The sequence below is a fragment of the Typopeltis vanoorti genome, chromosome 3 (genome assembly GCF_054136105.1).
Source record: "Typopeltis vanoorti isolate ZY-2024b chromosome 3, IOZ_Tvanoo_1.0, whole genome shotgun sequence".
Taxonomy (NCBI): Eukaryota; Metazoa; Arthropoda; class Arachnida; order Uropygi; family Thelyphonidae; genus Typopeltis; species Typopeltis vanoorti.
Genome location: NC_143551.1, coordinates 113,499,825 through 113,523,111, shown reverse-complemented (window position 1 = coordinate 113,523,111; position 23,287 = coordinate 113,499,825). Strand labels below are relative to the sequence as shown.

General features: G+C 36.5%; 1 protein-coding gene across 4 annotated transcripts in view; it reads left to right on the top strand.

Annotated features, from left to right (window-relative positions):
• LOC150108479 (cyclin-D-binding Myb-like transcription factor 1) overlaps positions 1–23,287 on the top strand; it is a 357,130-nt gene that overhangs the window by 233,514 nt on the left and 100,329 nt on the right. For all 4 annotated transcript variants that reach the window (XM_090415885.1, XM_090415883.1, XM_090415884.1 and 1 more), the window contains one exon: positions 18,694–18,922. In XM_090415885.1, coding sequence (XP_090272011.1) covers positions 18,694–18,922 — 229 coding nt within the window. The remainder of the gene's footprint in view (positions 1–18,693; positions 18,923–23,287) is intronic.

Here is a 23,287-nt window from a genome sequence, read left to right as displayed (position 1 = left end):
CTTATCATGTGGCACCCTGTCAAATGCCTTCGCCAAGTCTAAGAAAATTGCAGTATATGCCTTTCCCTCATCTAATGTTCTTGTAACTTTATTATAAAAGGCTAGCATATTGCTAAAACAAGAGCGTCCTTTCACAAATCCATGTTGATTCTCACAGATAACATTACCCTCATCTGCCCAATGCTGTACACGGTCCCTCACTACTTTCTCCAAGATCTTAACAACTACTGATGACACACAGACTGGCCTATAATTAGACACTTCCAGTCTGTTACCACCCTTATGCAATGGCACTATCTTACCTTCCTTCCATTCCCTGGGCACCTTTGCCAAAGCCAGACTTTCATTGAAAAGCCACGTTAAAGGTACTGTCAATTCCCTAGCACATTCTCTCAAAACTCGTGGCGAAATACCATCCAGTTCCACAGCTTTACTGACATCCAGAGTACTCAGTATCTGAAACACACCCTCCTCCTGTACCTCCAGACCTCGTACCAGTCCTATCCCTCTAGCATTAAAACTGACTCCTCTAGGATGAAATACTCCAATAAAGTGTTCATTGAACAATTCCACTATGTCCTCTGCATCAGTCACTCTATTCCCATTTTTATCCCACAATATCATTCTTCCACAGTCATTTCTCCTCCTACTGGCCACATAGCTAAAAAATTCCCTAGGATTTTCTTTGGATCTTAGGGCCAATCTCCTCTCATATTCCAGTTTCGCTTTCCTTACCACACTAGTCACTCTTGTGGCCTGTGTCTTATATTCCTCATGCATCTCTTCACCTATCTCCTTATATCTCTTCCATAGCCTCTTTTTCGCATGCAATTCCTGTTTAATATTGTTTGTCATCCACTTTACTCCAAATTGCGTCCTCTTCTTCACTCGTGGTATACAACTTACCATTGCTGATAACAAATATTCTTTCACAATTTCCCACGCACTGGTGATATCCCGGCCTTCCAATTCCTCCCTCCATGAAACTTCCCGAAGTTGACGTCTAAGACTATTATAATCACCTGCCTTATAATTCCACATAAGTTCCCGTCTCTTTGATACTCCTGCATGTCTATTCATTTTCCAAGTCAACACCATATGGTCACTCTCTCCAACTGGTGGGAGAGACGTCAACTCAGTTATTATCAACTCTTCTGATGCTATAACCAAATCCAAAATTTTTGAACCTCTTGTTCCCTCTGTTACATGTTGCCTAAGACATTTGTCCCTCAAGAATTCTAGAAATTCCATTCCCCTATTGCTACATGCATCTTCCTCTCTCCAATTTATACTACTGAAGTTAAAATCTCCCATAACAATCATTCTTCTTGCACTTGCCAAACTTAGCTGTCTAAACATCTCCTGGTCCCCATCCTCTGTGCTCCTGGGTCTGTAGCAACACCCCACTAAATATCCTGTCTTCCCTACATCTACCTCACACCATACGCTCTCAAAATCATTTGTCTCACTTCCTTCCAAATTCTCCACTCTTAGAGGACATAGGTCATCACTTATCATAAGCAGTACCCCACCACCACGCTTTCCCCTCCTATCCTGACGAAAAATGCTATACCCAGCGACTTCTATTCCTGTTGTTATATCCCCTTCTGTCAACCACGTCTCAGTGATCGCAATAATTTTTGGCCAGGCTGATGCTATCTGCGCCACCAATTCCTCTCCCTTATTCCAGATACTCCTGGCATTAGTATACAGCATATAAATGCCATTGTTTCTATACCCAGCATTATCTCTTCTGGACTCCACTGGGCTCAGTGTTACCTGACATTGTCTCCCTTCTCCCAAGTATCCATTCCCACAAGAGGCCACCCCCTGCTATCATCCTCCCTGGGACACACTGACTCGTTCAGAACAGCAATCTCTCCAGATGCCTACGTCCTTCCTCATTCAAATGTAAACGGTCTCTCGCATACAACTCCTCTCTTTCCTCAAACACACTCCAGGCATCCACATATACCAGTCCTCTCTTGTCACACATTCTCGCTATTATGCCATTCAATATCACCGCTCTTCTGCTCAGCTCATCATTATCATACCTAGGCAACACGCACACTATTTTTCCTCTCTCTGTCTTCTTCCGTACAGTCTCAAGCAAAAATCTCATATCTCTCGCTGCCCGACTTACATTACCACTCAAGTCATTCGTTCCTACCATCACAATCATCTCATCCACCCTTTCACCTCTCTTAATTGCCATAGCCACCCTTTCTATTGTTCCTCCTGGCAAACACTCCTCACGCATCCTATCTTGAACACCACGGATCATTGAGTCGCCATACATTATACCTCTTACCATTCCCTCGCTCCTATTGTTTCCATTCTCTCCTCTTCTTTCATTCCCATACCTCTCTCTTCTACTGTTTCCATTCTCTCCTCTTCTAGCACTCCCATACATCTCTCTCATTCCCTCTCTCCTACTGTTTCCATTTTCTCCACTTCTAGCACTTCCATATCCCTCTCTCATTCTGTCTCTCCTACTACTGTTTCCATCCGCTCGTCTTCTAGCATTCCCATACCTCTCTCTCATTCCATCTCTCCTACCGTTTCCATTCTCTCCTCTTCTAGCACTTCCATATCTCTCTCTCATTCCGTCTCTCCTACTGTTTCCATCCTCTCGTCTGCTAGCATTCCCATACCTCTCTCTCATTCCCTCTCTTCTACTGTTTCCATTCTCTCCTCTTCTAGCACCCCATACCTCTCATTCATACTCCCTAAATTCTCTCTCTCTCCTTCTCTGATTCGCCTTGCATTTATCTCTTCCATTCTCCTAATCTTATCTTTCATACTTCTGCTCTCATTCACAAGACATTCCACCTCCTCTTTCAACTCATCTATCTCCCTCTGCAGGTCAGTCACTCTTAATCTAAATTCACTCTCCCAAACAAAACCATCTCCTAAACTTCCACAGTCACTCACACCTTCCACACTATCAACTATTATTTTCTCATTCTCTGCTATCATACTACTTGTCTTCCTACATTCATTCCCCGTTCCTGGAGCAACAAAGTCGGATATCAATATATCTAATGTACTTATTTCCTCCAACTGCCTGCATTTTGCACACATACGCTCTCCACTCTCTTTAACAAGCCACATATGTAATTCACGAGACGCATACATGCCGCAAGTACTGCATGCCACAAAGTCCCTTATGATATTGCTAATAATTGAGTTCTTAAATGGCGGAGGACTTGGCGTTACGCCACTTGCGACTGCTGCTGAATCCACCATCATTCCTTACTGCCGAGTAGCGTAATCTTTAATAATTATTCAATTAATAAATAAGAGGAAAAAAAGTACAAACATCAGAACATTTAAGTACTAAATATAATTAAATAAAATGAAATATAACTAAATACAGTAACTTAGCTTCGTTTTGTCTTCCACCGTTACGCGTTCGATTCCGACGGTACCAAAATATATTATATCGCGACAGCAACTAACTTCCAAAAAACAACCACTGAAGTACACTCGTATTCAGAGAAACAATTTAGCACTCAAAAACGTAGAAAAACGGGGAAAAAAGCGGACTATTCACCGATTAAAAATCACTTTCTTCTGCACAGCTCAAATTCACCGCCACGTGCTCTTATATTACATAATACAATTAAAAAATGTGTTATGAACAACCATCAGGGTGAGGAAACAGGAAATCCAAATGCAATAAAAGCAATATGGATGGAACACTACCAAGAAATCTTTAAAAAGCAATAACTGCCTAATAACAAGGCCCTACACTAACTCAAGACATGACACCTTTATGATCCTTCCATCTGAAGTGGAGAATGTTCTAAAGCAAATGAAGTCAGATCAGACCAAACACCAGAGATAGACTTAATGCCATCAGAACTCTGGAAAGAAGGAAAGCAAACAACCTTAGAATCTGCACTTTTCAACAAAATCATTAAAACAGGAGAAATACCAGAAGATTGGAGAACAGGAATTATCATACCAATTTACAGAAAGGTGATAAGAAAAATTGAAAATTCCAGACCATTCACATTATTCAGCCTCACTTACAAAATATTTACAAGAGTATTACAGAACTGCATAAAGAGCACTTACGAGATCATTCTTAGTGAAGAACAGGCAGGCTTCAGAATGAATTGCTCCTCATTGGACCAGATCTTCATAATACAAAGATTACCAGAATTATACTGGGAACATAAAAGTATCTCTTACTGTTTTATAGATTTTAAACAGGCATTCAACTCAATAAATAGAGTAACTTTATTAAGAATATTAAAACAGAAACAAATTGATGAAGATACCCTGGACTTCTTAGAAAAATATTAGTCTCACAGAAGCAATAATTAAAATCAACAGTATAACAGCAGATAAAATAAATATGAATAAAGGAGTAGCTCAAGGATATCCTATCTCCCCATACTTTTTAACATCTACCTAGAGCAGAGTTTCCTTTCCCAAACTTTTATGGATCGAGACCCACTTTAGAAAACAGTAAGTTTTTGTGACCCACTTACTTGTAATGCATATTTTAAAAGGAAGGGAGCAATCATACTCTCGGTTTTTAATATTTTTTTCCATAAATAAGTTTTTTGGTAAAACCTCGAATTTTATCATGTACCTGTAAATATATCAGCTCTGTCTGTTCCTTGTAAGTATAAATTTAGTTCGTTTAATTTCAAAAAACATATCTGCCAAAAAAGTGAGCTTCAGAACAAACTTCTCATCATGCAATGATTTTGAATAATCGTTTTGTCCATCAAGAAACATTGGGACTTCTTTGTGGAGTTCAACAAGTCTTGTTAGCACTTTGCCCCTCGACAGGGTACTTTAGTATGCAGAAGAAGAGATTTATGGAAACTTCTCATCTCTTTGCACATTTTTTCAAATAAGCATGACTGTAACAGTTTACTCTTGATGAAATTTACAATTTTCACGGCAGTGTTTAAAACCTTTTTCAAATCATCTAACATAGTTTTAGATACTAATGCTTCTCTATTAAGACTGCAGTGCATCCATGATGCATTTGGACTTAGTTTAAGAATGCATGTCACAATACCATTATTTTTACCACACATTGCTCATGCACTGTCCATACATATACCAACACAATTCATCCAGTGCAGTTCCTTCAATTTTACATAAGTGGCAAGAGTTCTGAAAATTTCCTTGTCAGTACCTCAAATAATTGGTTTACAAACTAATATATCTTCATGTGGCTTATTGTTCCATATAAAATGGATAAAAAACAATCAATTGGGACAAACCTTGTATATCTGTCAACTCATCCAGTTGCTGAGAAAAAAAATTTACTCGCCTTAACTCTGTTGATAAGCTGATCTTCTACCCACTCAGACATTTCATCAATTCTGCATGCAACTGTGTTATTAGAAAGTGGAATTAATTCAACCTCTTTCAAGCTCTTATCACCAAGCAGAACTCCAACAGCATCTTTTTTTTTTTATCTCTGGGAGTACTAATGACTCACCAATAGTGTTTGGGTTTCCAGATTGTGCAATTCACAAACTAATGAGGTATGAGGCATGCATAGTTTTTTCATTAATACTGGTGAAATGAGAAAGCATATTTTTTGAAATATTCAGTTCTCTTAGTTTACTTTCAATAAAATGAAGCGGCTTGTTTTTCAAATCTATATGCTTTGTCTCAATATGTCAAAGTAATTTGTTTGGTCACATACTCTCGTTTGTGAGAATATCACAGCAAATAACACACTGTGGAACTCCTTTATCACTATTCCATGTAAATCCGAATTTTAAGTAGTCAGAATCATATTTTCTTACTACTTTTCGTCGTTTTGATAATTGAAAACTTGTTGAAGGATTTTCATCAATTTTTCTTCGATTGTCCGTTTTGTCTGTGGCAGATCCTTCTTTTTGCGTTTCGTTTTCAGTGACTTGAATTTTTGCCAGATTCCTTATCAATCACTTGTCCATTACTACGTTAAATATTAAAAAATAATAATTAGAGAAACACTTATTATTTACATAACACGTTAATTATTAAATTAAGACAATACTTACATTTTATTTGCGAATGCAAACAATTGCAATTACAAACAACTAACTTGCATTAATACGGCTGTTGTTTTAACCTGTTACAGTGTGCAGCTATACTGTTTAAGTTCTGAATAAAACTAAAAGTGGTTAACTTATAATTTCTTCAGAACTTAGCATGCATTTGAAAACTTTGCACATACTGATATGTGCAAAGTGCCAAACAAATGAGTAATTTTAGAATTCTGTTATTCATCCCTTAATATTATCATGTATTTTGTTGTGATTAAATCCACTGCCTAAGCTTTGCTAAAAATAGCATGAGTGTTTATGCTACTGAGTGAAGGTCTAACGGATCAAAGATCGATTGCCAGAGGCAATGCACTTGCGCCAGAGTACACATTGACCATGTAGGGAAAGCATGCGACTAAACCCCCCCACCCTCACCAAAGAGATTACTAGGGGAGAATGTGGCACTAGTGAAGGGAGTTGTACTTTGAAGTGAGCAAGGAAGGAAAGGGATATGACATAGTACGGAAGTGTAGGGGTGCATAGTTTAAAAAGGCAACACAACGCCAGACAGGGGCTTTTTCTCTCATTCGTCGGATCCTCTGCCAGAGTCCCTTGCCAGTCAGTCATCTGCCCTTGTGAGAGTCATACCCTCCATGCCCCGATGTTCGTCCCGGATGTAAATCCGGGACGAACATCGAAGTGTCAAGCCACAAGTGACAAAAGAATGCCGAGCAGTCCTTGAGAATCTGCCGATAGAAAGTTCGTCCAGCAGAGCTGAGGTCCAGTATGCAGTATAGACAGCCGAGCTTTGCTTAAACATCAACATGAATGTAGGAATTAGAAATTGATATTGAAGTAAATGTATGTCTGAGTTATCCATGACTTGTGATTTGTTTAGTGCATAATTAAATGTTTTCTTTTGATTTAACAATTGCCTTGCCTGAGATCATTTTCTACTGCACCCCCCCCCCCCATAAAAAAAATCGAACCACAGCGGGAAGCATTTAGGAAGAGAGGTCACAACTGTAGACTGAGATAGGGATAAATTTGAGACTTGAGTTATTTTATATAAGATTCAGAAATTAAGGATACAGTTCAGAGCTCGGTAATGGTTCTTTGATTCTTCACTGTTTGAAAGTCTAGAACTTAGGGTGGTGCAACAAAAAAATAGAAATTTTCCCTGAGTCCAAAGAAAGAACCAGCATTAGCTCAGAAACAAAGGAATTGCCATTGTCTGGTGGGAATCTCTTTGCTTTCAACCCATGAACCATATCCTTATAGTAAAATACAGCCCCAAGTTAAGAGTAAAGATTAGAGCATATAAAAAGAAGTGAGATAAGGGAAGGAAGAGACATAATTTGACTATAAAATAGACATAACAATAGAAAGAGGGGGACATAACAATACTAAGTGCGTCACGACATGTTGTCACAAGTTTGTTTGATCGAGCATGTCTTGACCTGTGTGCCTGCTCGCCTACATTTTTGAGCTGTGTGCAATAACAAAGTAATTGCAGTCGAGAGTTGATTGATAAGCAATTCAAAATTGATTTGATATAGATCTGCGAACTGACAGATTCTAGACAGAAATAGTAATTCTCATGTGATCTTTAACTAAATCGACTCTGAATTGTTCATCCTGTGATTCTTGACTAAAACTCTCCTAATGAACATGTAAACTACTCATATTTTAACATGACCCACCCAAAATCAGCTCGCACCCCATCATTGGGTCATAATCCACACTTTGGGAATCTCTGATCTAGAGGATATGGTTAACCAAGCCTTGGAAGGAGGAAAAAGGGATCAACCAACAGTTACAACTTTAATAACATGAAATATACAGATGACATCGTAATGATAGTGAACACAAAAGAAAAAATAATGAACCTAATAACCAGACTAAACAATACAGCATAACCATAAATACGGACAAAAAAAAAATCTTGGCAATTAGAAAAAATGAAGAAAAAGTAAACTTCACGTTGAATAGATCAACAATTGAACAGGTAAAACAATTCAGTTATTTAGAAACAGGACACTTAGATACCATGACTACTATTAAACATAGAATGTTGACTGCATGGTCATCATTTAATAAGCTAGCCAAATTCTGGAAAAATAATAAAATCACCAAACCTCTAAAAATAAAATTATATAATGCAATTATAATATGATTCAGAAACTTGGACACTCAAGAAGATGGAGATATGAAAACTGGAGATTTTCAAGATGAAATGTCTCAGAAAAGAAAACAAATTAAACTTGAGACCTAAACTATACAGATTAAACAAACTAAACTCGTTAAGATCAAAAGAAGATAACTTCAGTGGTATGGACATGTTGAGAGAATGCCACCAAAAAGGCTACCCAACCTCGCTCTGTATGCAGGATTAGAAGAAAAAGAAAAAAAAAGGAAGATCAAGAACTAACATCAACAGCTCACCAGCCACACAAGAAACCGAGACTTCTGGAGGTTGTTGTGGAAACACAGAAGACTCAGCCTGTTCCTGATGGAAGAGGGCAGTAAGTAAGTAAGCAAAAAAGTAATTTATGCTCTGAAGATGCTGTTTGGGTATTTAGCAACAGATCAGCAGCATTAAAGAGCTCCTGATAAGATAAGAGTTATTTTAAGTTATCATTGACAATTTTGCTTGAATATTACGTAGTTTTGTTTGCTTTTCATATCTTTGCGTGTCTGTTTGTGTGTTTTTGGTGTTGTTTCAATTATTAATTTGATAAGATACGATAGAAGCGTGCACATGGCTCCGGTAAGAAGAAAAATGGCGGCTAGTAATAATGGTTCGCCATCTTTGTTCAATAACTGTAACATAAAGGAGATTATTCAATGTACTATCTGTGAAATGTATGCATTGCGGAAAGCGGTTGGAGTATGGTTAGATGATGATAGTGGAGTGAATGTGTGCAGAAAATGTAAGGAAAATGAGGAATTAAAGTGTGTTTCAGGTCGTGAGTGTGATATTTTTGTCAAATTTCAGAATGTAGAAAATAGCAATATGATAAGAAATTGCGAGGTTGTTCCAGAGAGCTGTGAGGGCAGTGTAGAAAGTGAAAATGAAGGTATTAATACAGAGCAAATTAATGGTTTAACAGATAATAAAAAAGATGAGATAGATGCAATGAGTGAGATCACGCGGTTGAGCGGAGCATACGCACAAATGTCTATCGAGTGTGCCAGCCAATAAAAAAAAGTATGATAGGAAAAATAAGAGTATGATTGTGAACATCAACAAAATGAAGGAGAGAGTGCTATATGGAGATTCGAGGTGTGATAGTAGAAAATTTGACGAAATTGTACCAACATGGTGTAAGTGAATCTGTTAGGGAGCAAAAGCAAAGGGTGAAAGAAATGATAGTGGTGGCAGGTACGAATGATTTGAAAGGAGATAAAATGGAAATGATAGAGCACCTGAAGGAATTGTTTGAGGTAGCAAAAGATAAGAGTGAGAGAGTTAGGATGATTAGTCTTTTGACAGTGAAGAGTTTAGGAGGAGGGCCATAATTGCAAATGACTTTATGCGTGGGTTATGCAGGATGAGTGGTGTGGAATTTGTGGACGTGTGGAGTGAGTTCGATGGGCAAAAGGATCTATATAAGATGAATGGTTTGCATTTGAATGGATTCGGTGTAAGGAGACTTGAAAAAGTGTTGTTGAATGAAGTGGATGTGCAGAATCAGGGAAACTAGATTTAATAGGGGGGGGGAATTAAATATGCAGACCTTAGGGAGGCAGTTGAGTGTATGAATGAGTATAATATGCCTGAGCGAATAAGAAGGACAACAAATCAGAATAGGATAGTTAGTATAAGGCATCAAGGTAGGGATCGGGCTAACGGGGGTCTGCGATTCATTTATACTAATGCTAGGAGTATTAGGAACAAGAAAGAAGAATTTTTGGCCTTGGTTGGAACTTCCAGACCACAGGTTATTGGCATCAGTGAAACATGACTGACAGAAGATGATAAAGCTAGTGGGATTGAATGCGATGGGTATAGCATGTTCAGGAGTGATGGGGAGGATGTGTTATTGATGATAGCTGATGAGCTACAGCCAAGGATAATAGAAGTGGAACTGCAGGATAGTGAAGAGAGCACATTTGAGGCCATTTGGTGTGAGATTGAGGCTAGTGGAACAAAATATACAGTTGGAAGCTGCTATAGACCAAGTGATGGAATAGATGGTTTAGATAGTATGCATAAGCAAATAGAAGAAATGAGTGGAAGGAGGGTAATTATTATGGGAGATTTCAACTATGGTAGCATTGATTGGAGGGAGGAGAGGACACATGGGAGGAAGGAATTGGATTTTATGTGGTTATTAAGGGATAACTATCTGTGACAGCATGTAATGGAAAATACTAAGGGTCAGAGAGTGCTTGACCTAGTAATTGCATCTGAGTATTTGACTGTAACGAATATGACCACATTGCCACCATTTGGTGAGAGAGAGTGATCATAGGGTCTTGACTTGGGAGGTGGCTAAAAATGTGGAATTTACAATTAAGACAGGGTACATCTGGAATTATCGGGCTGGTAAGTATGACAAGCTTAGGAGTTTGATTGGTACAGTGCCATGGCATGTAAAACTTCAAGGGCTGGATGTTGATAGTGCATGGGAAGCGGTTAAGAAGTGTTTGCAGGAGGCAATGGCTGACTGTATACCTAGAGTCCAAATAATAAATCAAGTAGGGATTAAATGGATGAATAACACCATTAAGCTTGAGCTGCAAAAAAAAAGAAACAACTGTGGAGGGAATTTAAGGAGAAAGGTGACCTGCAAGCACATGAATGGTATAAAGCCCAGGCCAGAAGGGTAACAAGTGTGGTAAGAAAAGCAAAAGCAGATTATGAAAGAACATTAGCCATGCAGGCTAAAGAGAATCCCAAACAGTTTTATCAATATGTTGCAAGTAAAAGAAAAAATGTATACGGCAGATTGATTTTAAAGAATGCCAATGGTAGGGAGGTAACCAAATCAGTTGATATAGTAGAATTACTGAGTGAGCACTTTTCAAGAGTATATCATCCAGGTGGTGGCATTGCAGAAATGGAAGAACCAACAGCTTATACAGGAATTATGGTGAATGAAGTGGAGGTGAATAGTCTATTACAAAACCTCAATGTAAATTCATCTGCAGGATTGGATGGTACACCAGCTCATGTCGTACGAGAAGCGACTAAAGAATTGTCAGTGCCTTTGACCATTTTGTTTAATTTGAGTCTCGGGTCTGGGTTAGTCCCAAGGGGGTAGAAAGAGGGGAAGGGTTGGTGAGATGAATAGAAGGATGGTTGATGGAGAGATATCAGAAAGTGGTTTATTCAGGAGTAGAGTCCAAAGGATGGACTGTGACTAGTGGTGTGCCGCAGGGCTCTGTTCTTGGACCACTACTGTTTAATTTGTTCATTAATGATATAGGCAAGGATCTGAGAGGAACTGGGCATCTGTTTGCGGATGATGCAAAATTAGGTAGACCAATAGTGAATGCTCAGGATGTCAAAATTTTGCAGGATGATTTGGATAGGTTGGAGGACTGGGCTAAGGAGAATGGATGTTAATTTAATGTGGAAAAATGTAAGGTTTTGCATTTTGGGATGAAAAGATTAGCAGCAGTATATCACATTGGTGGAACTGTACTCCAGGAGATTGACGAGGCCAGGGATTTGGGAGTGTTGGTGGATAGGGAGTTGAAGTTTAGGGGACACATCGCAAAAGTGACAAAATCAGCTCATCAAATCACTTGGTTGCTGAAAAACACTTTAACGAGCAGAGACAAACAGGTTATTGTTCATCTGTATCGAGCCTTGATAAGACCCCATCTAGACTACTGTGCCCAGATATGGGTCCCAGAGTTTCTTCTTGATGGGTAGGAGGTGGAGTGGATCCAGAGACGAGTGACCAAGATAATAGCAGGACTATGGAATGAACCTTATGAGAACAGGTTGAAGATTTGTGGGCTACAGAAATTGGTTGATAGGCGGAAAAGGGGTGATATGATTGAGACATTGAAATTACTGAAGGGTTTCCATAAGATTAATTCAGAAGATATTTTTGAGAATAGGACTGGTAATGGGAGGACTAGGAGCCATCCATGGAAGTTTGGTAAGAGTGTGTGGTTAGCAAGGGTGTTAGAGCTAGTTTTTTACTTGGAGAATGATGAATGAGTGGAATAAGCTGCCAGAGTCTGTTGTGGGTGCCATGACTGTAAATGAGTTCAATGTGAAGTGTGATAGATACTGTGTGAATGTTGAATAGTTGTTCTTGACATGATGTTGGGCCTCCCTCGATGAGTCTAAGGAATTCTTGGAGCTGCCTGTAATAATAATAATAAATGATTTTGTTCTTTGCCTTTTTCTCTCCCACCCATGAAAGGTTGTAAATTGATGGTAGATTGAGACAGAGGTGGAATGAGTATTTTTTTTTAGATAATCATCATCAAATTCCTATCAGAGGGTACAAAATGAAATGATAGTAAGAATTATCAACATGTTAGCACAAGAAGATTATTTAATATATTGCCAAATATTTCAGTTTGAAAATGACAAACTATCATTTGTGGCTTGACAGGAAACAGTCTTTTACAAGGTAGAATACAAACAGTTGATCATTCAAAATTAGAACAAGCCGCATGATGTTGCATCGCCAATCACAATATCATTTCACTGAAGAAATGTAAACGTAAGAGTGCAGAAATAAATTACATGTATAAGTTCACAATGTCATATAAAAGTTAATTTATAAAATCATATTAAAGATATCATTAGACAGATGTGGTATCTATAAGGTATTAAAAATATGTATGTTAATGTGTTATTCGGATCAGACTTTCCCATATTTTTGACAAGGATATGCAGTCATTTCAGTTCACGTTAGGGCGTAAGTAAGGCCTCAGCACTCTCTTGGAATAGGCGTTCTAATCGTTCATCATCATCCTTCTCAAAAGACAGGAATCATTAAATGTTTAATTCGACGAGCTAGAACTAATTGTTCTACTCCCCAGCAGTTACAGAAAGAACTTTCTACTATCAAACATTACATGAAGTTAAATGGTTTCTCCGAAAGGACCACCTAACATCTGTTCGAATCCTACAAGCCAAGCCAAAACAACAAAAAATCTACACGTCAAGTTCCAATACCATATATTTCCAGAATTTCAGAACCAATTTCAAGAATTCTGAAGAAATATGATCTAACAGCTACTTATATCCGTATCAATAAAATATCCGCCTATTTTCCATCGTCTAAAGATCAACGCTCCACTATGTCTCTTTCTGGTGTATACCAAGTTCCGTTTGACTGCCATCTTTCTTACTTTGGACAAAACGGACGCTCTATACAAAAATTAATAAAAGAACATCAATCTTATATTCTTCACAACAAATCTGGTAAGTCTGGATTGGCACAACACGGAATAGAGAAAAACCACAACATTCTCTGGTCTAAAACCCGCCTGCTACAGAGATGCCGATATAAATTCAAATGCCTATTCAAAGAGAGTGCTGAGGCCTTATTTCAATGCCCTTACTTGAACCAAAACTACAGCATATCCTTGTCAAAACTATGAGAAAGTTTGATCCGAATAACACATTAATATTTTTAATACCTTCTAGATATTACATCTGCCTAATGATATCTTTAATATGATTTTATAAATTAAGTTTTTTGTATGACATTGTGAACTTATACATGCAATTTATTTCTGCACTCTTATGTTTACATTTCTTCAGTGAAATGATATTGTGATTAGTGATGTAACATCACACAGCTTGTTCTAATTTTGAATGATCAATTGTTTGTATTCTTCCTTATAAAAGACTGTTTCCTGTCAAGCCACTGATGATAGTTTGTTATTTTCAAACTGAAATATCTGGCAATATATTAAACAATCTTCTTGTGCTAACATGTTGATAATTTTTAATTTCATGTCACGTTTCTCTCAAAAAACATGTAATGATAGTACCAGATGAAAAGTTTACATCTACTTCCTATTCACTTCCTATCAACAATTTTCCTCCAGATTAATTGGTATCAGTCTTGACTTCAGTATTGTTACATCATAGCCAAAAAACTCATATTTTTCTAACCTTTCTTTCCCATTCTCTTTAAGTGAATTGACCATTACTACCTGAGGTTAGTCCTCCTCACATATCCTGAATGCTAACAGTCAATTTCTTTCCTAATATATATTTCTAATATAATTCTGCCATTGATGTCATCTATTTATTTCACTAATTTTTCCTGGAACTCTCATATCTTTTATCAAGTGTTTTATTTCTAACCCAGCTGTTAGATCTAAGTTAAAATTGGTTTGAACAATGTCTTGTATACAGCTAGTTTAGTATTTTGACTAATTTCTTTCTTATTCCGTGTAATTTTATTCAGTTGATGTAGTCTGGAAACTCTGCTTTAGAAACTAAACATGGAACATTATCGAGCCTGATTCATGATTACAATAAGTGGTATATTGGTCTCCCCCATTGAAATTCATCTGCTACCTTAAGACATTCACACATCCATGCCTACAGCAGGATTCCACCCACATCCTGTTGGTTGAAAAGTATGGTGAAGCATTGCCATTTCATTAAAACTGTTGAATCATAAATACCAGTTTTTGAGGGGTTTTGTCTTTCAATTTATTTGTCCTTTTAATTGCTGAATTTCCATCAAAATGTGTCATGGCATTTATTTCCAAAACTGAATAACAGTTGTATCAAATGAAATATAAAAATCAGCAATAAAAAGATACCACAAAAATGTCATTACATGGAAAGAAAGCATCAACTACATTCTCAAGGAGAATCTATAGAATAATTAAATATGGATGACATATTAAACAAAGTTGATGTTGTGAATAGCCAGTTGAGAGAGAGAGAGAGAGAAAGTGTGTATGTGCACAGAAGCCAGTGACTATCTGAGGCTAAAATATTAAGTATGATGATAGATTAAGGGAATGTGTCATGCAGAGTTTGACAGATAAGGTAGAAGAGGTGACATGATTGAGACATGTTGGTGAGAGTCTCACAGGTAGATATCTGGGAAATATTGCATAGGTAATAGTTGTGGAATAATGAGAGGCCATCTGTAGAAATGTAAATCCAGTGATTATAAGGAATTGAGAATATTTTCTCTTTGATGGATGAATGGAATGCATTGCCAGGGTAAATTGTGAATACTCCAATGTTTGTTCCCTCGATAGATTTTCTGACTGTCTGGAGACCTGGAAATAATACTGATATTAAAAAAATTATAATGATGAGAGTACGTTGTCCTCTTGCTTCTCCATATGCATGCAAAGATAAGAATGCTAATAACAACTACAGAAATTTGATCATGGAAATACTTATCCAAAAGTTTATGCTTTTGGATCGTCCTACTTCCTTGTATTCGATCCGCCATCTTGTTTTAACTTAGTTTTTAAACAAGTAAATAGTTGCTGGTTGATTACTAATTTTAATATAGAGAAATTTATATTTTTAGACTGTGCCACTCTATATCTAGATTAGTCTATTGGAATATAGTGGAACCAATCAATAACTAATTTTTTTATAGTAACTTTACTTCTTATACAGGCCGAGTTTATCTCTTAATTTTAAGGCTCCCACTAGGTCCGATAATTTTATGGACGGTGCAATAAACAAGATTCAGGCAAACACAAATTTAAAATCAATAAAACAAAACATTTAATTCAGGGTTATATAATATACACTTAACCTCAACTCTGACAAGAAAATAATATAAATATCTTAGCATACTGGTCACAACATCTTATAGATTCAATCTATGATCATTCTGCTGTCAAACTTACAGCTTTCACAACATTGAATTAATTTCTAATAGAGTTCAATATCACAAAATCTCTTAATAACAGTTTTTACTATTATCACACAGTCAGCAAAGTCTCAATACATTAATGGTGGCAACAACTGCTTCACAAGTATACACCTTCATACTTCTTACTCCGGCTGATTTCAGTAAATGCGGAGGACACTGACGTGCAGAAGTAGGGCAATTCTTGTTCCATTGTATAAGGCTTTGATTAGCCCACACATGGACTATTGTGCCCAGATTTGGTCACCAGGTTTTCAGAAGGATGAAGAGATGTTGGTAAGGGTCCAAAGGCGACTGACTAAGGTAGTTTCTGACCTCTGGAATGTTGAGTATGAGGAAAGATTGAGAAGATGTAATTTGCAGAGTCTGGTGGACAGGAGGAAGAGGGGAGATATGATGGAGACCTACAAGTTGGTAAGGGGTTGTTATAGGATCAATGGTGGAGAAATTCTACAGAGAATAGTGGGAGATCAAGGGGAGAACCCGAGGTCATCCCTGGAAACTGTATAAAGAAGGTGTGAGTAGGGAAGTGAGAGGCAGGTTTTTTCATGCAGGGTTGTGAATGATTGGAATGCCTTGCCTGAGAGTGTGGTGTCTGCAAGGAGTTTGAGTGTGTTTAAGACACGGTATGATGTGTGTGTGTGATAAACGGACCTCCCAGATGAGTCTTTGACTTCATGAGGTCTTGGGAAATAATAATAATAATATAAAGTTCGGCGATTCCAAGCATAAGCAAATACCTGGATAGTGCAACACCTGACCCATTTAGTAGTGCAAACTGAGGCAACTCATAGTAAGGGTGGAGCAAGCTCCGATCACTATTCTTGGTATTTACCCATAATGTGAACTTAGCTCCTAGGAGCTGTATTACTGTTCTACATTATGAGAGAATGTCACTACCCAGACCGGTTTCAACCTTTATTGAGGTCTCATCAGTTGAGTAGGTAGACCTAGTTAATACCAAGTTTGTTGCGAACAGAACTTACATCCCTTCTATGAGGATTGCCAAGAAGATATTCTAATAAATTATTAATTATATGAAGAGCCAAAGGTTTCAATTCGGTGACATGAACTTATTTAAGTTAAGGGATATTACATCCCATATTGTTTCTTAGCCGAATAAGAAACTCAAAGAGTTTCATGCCGAATATAGAAACTATATAAAGTTCAGCGATTCCAAGAGTAAGCAAATACCTGGATAGTGCAACACCTGACCCATTTGGTAGTGCAAACTGAGGCAACTTATAATAAGGGTGGAGCAAGCTCTGGTCACTATTCTTGGTATTTACCCATAATGTGAACTTAGCTCCTAGGAGCTGTATTACATTATGTGGTACTCTTTTAAGAAAGATAACAAATGAATGCAAAGTAAATGTTTAATAAATGCTTATATTAGTTATTACTGCAATTTTTTATCAAAAATTGTTATCAAGAGCCATTTGAACAGTTTTAGTTTGTTTGTTTTTTTCAGCATAAATTCTATGATAACAAGCAAAATGACTCTCTAGACCTTGGCAAACAAGCATTCTCTGATTAACATCTGGATCCATATCCATTACTTGCTGCTTAAGCGATTCTAAACTGTGAAATATTCCATCCAGTTCATCGAGTGTTATCTCCTTTGGAACCTCATCTTCACATCCCGTTTGTTCTTTGTCTTCATATGTGCATTGTTGTTCAATTTCAAGAAGATCTTTGTCACTGAAATCTTTTGAAATTGAATCCAATAATTAACATCTTCTGCATCAACACCATCAAAACCAAGGTCTTCATCAATTGCAACGATTTCTTCAACCACGTTGTTCGCAGGATTTTAAAAATCCCCTAAGTCATTAGCGCATTCTGGCAAGAGGTTTTTCCAAACAGCTCTCATGCTGCTAGAAGACACTTACTCCCACGAGTCATGAATATTTTCAATTCCATGTTTAATGTTAAAATTTTTCCAAAATTCTTGGAGCATAATCGTATTTTCTCCCGTTGTTGTTTCTACTGCCTTTGAGAATGTCTTTTTAAGAAAATAGGCTTTGAAAGTTGCAGTGACATCCATGTCCATGGGTTGTAGCAATGATGTCATATTTGGTGGAAAAAATAAAACTTTCACATTCTCACACAGATCATGAAAAGCAAAAGAGCTTTGAAAGCTAAGTTATTTCTCATGAGAGGAATGACGTCATCATGTTCATGACTTTCTTTCTCTTTGCCTGGAAACACTCCTCGAGGCTTTCATGTTTTTGTGTTCTATGATAACAAGCAAAATGACTCTCTAGACCTCGGCAAACAAGCATTCTCTGATTAACATCTGGATCCATATCCGTTACTTGCTGCTTAAGCGATTCTAAACTGTGAAATATTCCATTCATGACTTTCTTTCTCTTTGCCTGGAAACACTCCTTGAGGCTTTCATGTTTTTGTGTGGTAAATTTAAAGGCACATTAATTAAAACTGTTACCGTGTATAATTGCGGGGATTGTCACAGTTAATTTCACTGCGTTAATCAAATCCAGCGTTAAGCAAAACCACGTAAAGCAAGGGATACCTGTATATATATACATATGGCTTAAATCTGTTTATTTAGTTTAAGCTAGAATTACTTTTTTAAGTAGGAGAGAAGTTAGATTGGTCTACTGTAGTTATAAAATGTATTCCCTGTACTCAAATTTAAAAATGTAATTCTCATGTGTTTATCTTGATCAGGTTGTTTCTGAAAAAGTTTCAGACACAACTTTATTTTTATTCTAAATAAGTTATTTATTTTTGCTCTAGTGGTACATGGTATTACTTTTTTTCTGTTTTAATAAATATAAAAAATCATAATTTTTAAATATTACACTTCCAAGGAAAGTGGCTTCCTGCTGAAGAAAGACGATTGGCAGAAGCAGTTTATGAGCTTGCTAATGCTCTTCCAGGAGAAATGATATCTTCTGGTCTCTCATGGGCATCTGTTGCTGGAAGAGTTGGTACACGTTCAGAAAAACAGTGCAGGACTAAGTGGCTAAACTACCTCAATTGGAAAGAGGCTGGAGGAACAGAATGGACCAGAGAGGATGACATCGCTCTTATATGCAGGTTTGTTCTTAAACATCAAAGAAAAGTATTACAAATAGCAATGATAATTTAGCAAGCTTAACATTGAACATAACTCTGTTAACAGTGTTGCAACTAAGAATGTAATTAACAACCAACCTATCTGTTCTTTCAAAATGCTCTCTCAAATGTTTGTTAGATTTTTTTTTTTTTTTTTATGAACAAGATATAATAATACCTTGTCATGTGCTCTGTATGCATTCCTGAAAACTTAAGGGCATTGCAAAAAAACAAATTTTCCCATAGTGAAAAAAAGATTGATTTCTGAAGAAAGCATCAAATTCATCAGATGTGTTCTGTCTTAATCACCTTGGTATATTAAGACAGAACACATCTGATGTGGAAATATGGTAGAATGTAAATTAAAGATGCCGAGAAATTATATTCCTGGTTTAATCCTTTATTCAAGTGTAAGAAAACAAAGTCTGTGCCTGAAATTTCTTTGCGACTGATCTACTTGTATATTTAATGAAATGACAATGCTTCACCACACTTTTCAGCCAACAGGCTGTGGGTTGAAAATCCTGCTGTAGGCAATTAAACTTTCATCATTTTTCTCTAATCCAGAGTATTTTAATAATAAGTTGTAATACCTTTTCACTACTTATACATGAGAAATATGACTTCTGCATTTCTTTATCCTTGGTATCACTTCTAGATCTGGCTCACACTGATAAGACCCAAATAAAGGTTGAAACTATTCTTGGTAGTGGCCCTTCCCATAATGCATAGCATTATACATGTCCGTAAGGATATGTGCATTGCATCATGGGATACCAAGGCAATTAATGTGGTCGCTAGTCTCTATAATACAAGTAGCCCAGTCGTGAAGTGACTTCACATGCAAACTTCCTTTGCTTACACTTGGATAAAAGACAAAACCAAGAATATAATTTCATGGCTTTTTTAATTTATAGTATAACCAAGTAAAAAAACTTTCAAGCGAGTAATGTGTATGTACTCTCCAGCGAGGAGGCTATGGGTTCAAATCATGAACCCATAGCCTCAATGGGTTCATGATTTGGTAAATGGGTTCAAACCATGAACCCATTTATCACCAATAAATATATATTGGTGGTAAATGAATTTCATTGCCTGGTGTGGTCGCTACCCAACTTATTGAAACCCTGAAATGGCTGAAAAAGTTCCATGTTTGTTCTCTAGAGCAGGTTTTGAGACCAGGTAAAAAAATAAATAAATAAATAAAATAGTAATCATCTCAGCTTACAGATTCATCATGGAGCTTATTTACTTGCTTGATTTCTGCCTTAATAAGGTTATCATTTATTTCTTGCTATGTAGAAGTATCCTATAAAAGGAGATCTATCTTCCTCTCATAACTGCCTTTATCTTTTACTACCATGGCTTTCCTTTATTCACTTTCGAAATAGCTGTAGGTTTTTAGTTTCAATGAAAGGAAAACATGGAATTTGTTGTCAGATTAATTAGAAGGGATAACTTGTTTAAATGGACAGAGCAACTTCAAAGCTAAAGTGCGTTATCATCATCACTTGAAAGGTCAGAAAGATTGTCAGAAAAATGTTATTCTTAAAATCAAGATAGAGAATGATTTAGGGACAATGACAAATAGGCATTAGCTGATTTTTTTTTTTTTTTTTTTTGACAAAACCGTGTCTTTTAGCGAACCTACAAGTCTCGATGTTAGTCATCAATTAGCCAGAAAACTCTGCCTTTTGAAACCCTCCCACTGATTACCCAGTTTTCAGTGGGCAAGTTTCCAAAAGCAGATTTTTTTGTCTTTGATATAATAAACTATATTTTTGCTTGAGTCTGTATGAATTCTTATACAAGGCTAGTTAATGATTGTATAGTGAAATGCGAACAGTGGTGAGTAATTCTGCATTCATGATTTAGTCACAATGTTCTTCATACTAGTGTCATCTGCACAGTTGATTGCATGTTGGTTGATGTTTTGTTTTTGGCTTATTACAGTATTCTTTTCACAGAAACTATGAAGGGAAACTTAAATTAATTAGCATAAATTCTGTTCCAGGATATTCAGCTAATGCCAAATATCCTAAAACAGAATTTGTTGAGTGTATTTATTTATTTATTAATCACATTCATCTGTCGCTAATATATCATAATCATGTACTTATTCTTGGATCAGGTTGATTTATAAAGTTTTTGTTAATGTTGTGGTTAATTTTAAACCTTATAACTATCAGTGTTGAAACAGAAATGTTAACTACTTGTATACTAGTGTGTTTATCAATCTGTAATGAAAAAAATTCATGTTTGCTCCTAACACTTATAATATATCTTGAATTGCTTTTATGGAAAAATTCAACAATTTCTTCTCTGCCATTTTAAGTAAACTTTGAAAATTTTCAATATTATAAAGCTCAATAAAATAAAACTGATAGGTTTCTGAAAATAAGTATATTAGTGCATTTCTGTATTCTGACTGGCTCCAAAACATCATTGGATGGACAGGACCGGTGATGCTATATGACATAGTGGCAACTGAGAAAACAATTGAAAATCATTCAGTTTAGAATCAATATAGTGAAATATTTTTAGAAAATAATTACTTCTTTCTGAACTTTCCAAGTTTGAATATCCACTGTTAATGGACAAATTCTGCATATTCCATCACTGAAAAGAAATGAGCTAATTACTGCTGTCCTTTGCAAATCTATTTTATGTTGCTTTTTTGCAGTTATCTTGTGGTACAACTGAGTGCTCTTATAAGATAAAATGAGGTGTGTTTATCCTCTCATTGGTCGTATTACATTATAGCAAAAATCACTGAGAATCATCATGTTAATATCATCATATCATATCATATCAGCTGTGTCAGTTGTTAAAATACTTACCAGCTTCACCAGTTATGTTAATACTTTCTGAAAAGAGACTGTTTTTATCCTAAGTGTTACGTAAATTTACAAGAGTTCAGTCTGATTGGTGCAATGACTTTTTAACTTCATTTATTTTTTGAATCCAGGAAATCATTGACTGAAAACCAAATAAAAAAAAAATATATTTAATGAAACTAAATAAAACTATGTACATGGTTAATATAATTAAATTAATAATTACAAAACTATTTGGATCCAAAGCCTTCTAAATCAAAACTATACTTTGAAATCTCCTTTAGCTTTAAATGTTAACTTCATTCTCTCTCTCTCTCTTTCTAACTAATTCTGTTAATGGTTTGCTTCACATGTACTTAACCAGTCTACTAGACTGAACATTTTGTTTTTCACAACAAATTCCTACAAATAATAAATGTTCATTGGAGTCAGTTCTTTTTCAGTCTATTCTCAAAATATGATAGAAAATTGAAATTCAGGAAGCATATTGCAAAGATGGTTAGGGTAACTCAGAGGATTGCTGCAATACTGAGAAGGACGCTGATCTGCAGAGATAAAAGAGTTATCATTCTGTTGTATAAGGCACTGATCAGACCACACTTAGACTATTGTTCTCAGATTTGGTCCACAGGATTTGAAGGGGATAAATTGACTGTGGAAAGGGTACAGAGCCAGATAACAAAGATGATTTCAGGACTGTACAATATGAGTTATGAGGATCGACTGAGGGAATGTGGACTGCAGATTTTGGTGGATAGAAGAAGGAGAGGTGATATGATCGAGTCTTTTAAACTGTTGAGTGGCAGTTACAGGGTAGACATTGGAGAGTTCTTTCACTTGGTGGAACGGTGGGAAGGAGCGATGACAAGAGGCCATCCCTGGAAGTTACGAAAGGAGGCTGTGCGCAAGAGGGTGAGGAGTGGTTTCTTTGCATGGACGGTGGTTGAATCTTGGAATGTATTGCCTGGGAGAGTGGTTGGAGTGGGATGGTTAATGGGTTCAAGGAGTGGTATGATAGACTTTGTATTTCCTAAAAATGACCTCTCACTATGAGTCTTTTGACTCCATGGAGGCCTGGATAATAATAATAGTAATAAAGCTTCCCAACTTCCATGGCACTATGCAGTGTTTCCTTATTTAGCATATATTGTTCCAGTCATTCTCACTGTGACACTGGATATAAATATTCTTACCTGAGGTAATTTTATTACAAGAAGCACAAATTATAAATTCTTTACAAGAGAAAAACAGTTCCTTTTACTACTTTATAAACTTTGCATCAAAGTAGAGCTTTTCTTTTTCATTCAGGCCGCTTTACAGTTTCAGATTTCACTAATTCCCTCACATGTTCCTAGAATATTAAATAATATCACTGGCATCCTTGAGACAGAAGACAAAACTTTCCATTTTACATTTCTTCGAACATTGAAATAGAACATCTATTTAATATCTCCTTTTCTTTACTGCTCGCTTGTTGACAGTTCACTTTTCCAGTTTAAGGATTCACTTT